The 1,574-nt window shown below is 46.8% G+C and overlaps 1 protein-coding gene across 1 annotated transcript; it reads left to right on the top strand.

Annotated features, from left to right (window-relative positions):
* Positions 1-418: 418 nt before the first annotated feature.
* Positions 419-1,396, top strand: PHATRDRAFT_bd430 (predicted protein; the record flags this gene model as incomplete). The annotated part of the gene is made up of 1 exon (XM_002176218.1): positions 419-1,396. One exon carries the CDS (start codon positions 419-421, stop codon positions 1,394-1,396), a length of 978 nt encoding a protein of 325 aa, XP_002176254.1.
* Between the last annotated feature and the right edge of the window lie 178 nt (positions 1,397-1,574).

The following is a 1,574-nucleotide window of genomic DNA, read 5'->3' as shown; positions in this document are numbered from 1 at the left end:
ACGATCATAGACAAATATAAAGGAAAAAATGCTAAATGGTTGTGTTACTTAAGAGGTACTTCGCGCTCAAAAAATATTACTTAGAAAAACTCGGATTTGGCCCGGATAGGGGAATTGCGGGCTAGGCGTCGCCCGGATAGGCCTTCTTCCTCTTTTCAAAACCTATGAGTGAGAGCCCTAACACACCAAAAGACCGACATGCAGTCAAATGGATTTTCAAAAGCCTCAAATCGTAACGCCAAACGCTGGTAAGCAAAGGATCGGCCTCTTGCGGACAATGAGGAATGCTGTTTCGAAGGCAACATTGTTCTTTTTAACTTCCAGCGCTAGGAAAACTGTCTCACATTCTTTTGGAGTCTTTTCGAAGCAGTCCCGTTTCCAACGCTCACTTGTAGCTATCAAAATAATGAACACCAACATGTGTTCTGACGCCGGTACCAAGAGCCAATCACAACATCGATTCGTAGATATCGGTGCCAACCTCTTGGAAGAGCGCTTTACCAAGGGCACGTATCGCGGTAAATTTCGGCACGAACCAGATCTAGAGCAAATACTGGAACGTGCGTCACGAGTGGGAGTCCGCCGAATTATTCTCACAGCTGGTACAGTGGAAGAATCAAGGAGCGCCGTCGTACAAGCACGTGCTTGGCGCGACCTTTATCCTAGCATTGACTTCACCTGCACCGTCGGCGTCCATCCCACACGCTGTCAACAAGTTTTTGAAGACTCTGAAGCATCGTCGGGCGATTTGCTTCAAGAATTGTTGGAAATCGCCGAGGACGGTATAAAAGATGGAACAGTTGTCGCCATTGGCGAAATTGGGTTGGATTACGATCGACTCGAATTTTGCCCAAAGGATGTACAGCACAAGTATCTCGTTCAACAACTAACCATATTGGCTTCCAAAACAGCTCTTCCTCTATTTCTACACAATCGTAACGTTGGAAAGGATCTATATGATGTTCTGCAGACCCATCGGGACTGCTGGAAGGCGGGTGGTGTGGTTCATTCTTTCGACGATACCCTCGAACTCGCAAATGACTTTATTGAGGACCTTGGTCTCTATATTGGGCTGAACGGTTGCAGTTTGCGAACCGATGATAACCTGCAAGTTGCCCAGCACTTGCGTTTAGACCGCATTCTTTTAGAAACCGATTGCCCCTACTGTGAAGTACGGAAAGCACACCCTGGATATCAATACATAAAAACTCATTTTGAAGGGAAGTCGGAAAAGAAGTTCGAAAGTGGATTGACCGTTAAAAGCAGACAAGAACCTTGTCATATCATCCAAGTTGCCGAGATCATTGCAGGCATTAGACACGTGCCGCTCTCACAAGTCACCGAAGCCTGTTTCGAAAACACTTTGCGACTCTATGGATGGGCCGGATCAAGCTAGCTAGGATTTTAATCAAATAGGATTTATTGAAGGCTCTACAATCTGTATGAGTCTCCCCCGAATCTCTCACCTCCATATCTCTACCCCAGCAGGAGCTTGATAGAGCGTACGCGCGTCAACAGTAAAGGCTCATGGTCAAGCGAGAGCAATATGTAGCCCCCCCCCCCCCCCAAAAAGG

This window comes from Phaeodactylum tricornutum, genomic scaffold (genome assembly GCF_000150955.2).
Source record: "Phaeodactylum tricornutum CCAP 1055/1 PHATR_bd_25x34 genomic scaffold, whole genome shotgun sequence".
NCBI lineage: Eukaryota > Bacillariophyta > Bacillariophyceae > Surirellales > Neidiaceae > Phaeodactylum > Phaeodactylum tricornutum.
The sequence above is the reverse complement of the archived record's forward strand: the minus strand, read 5'-3'. Positions and strand labels throughout refer to the sequence as shown.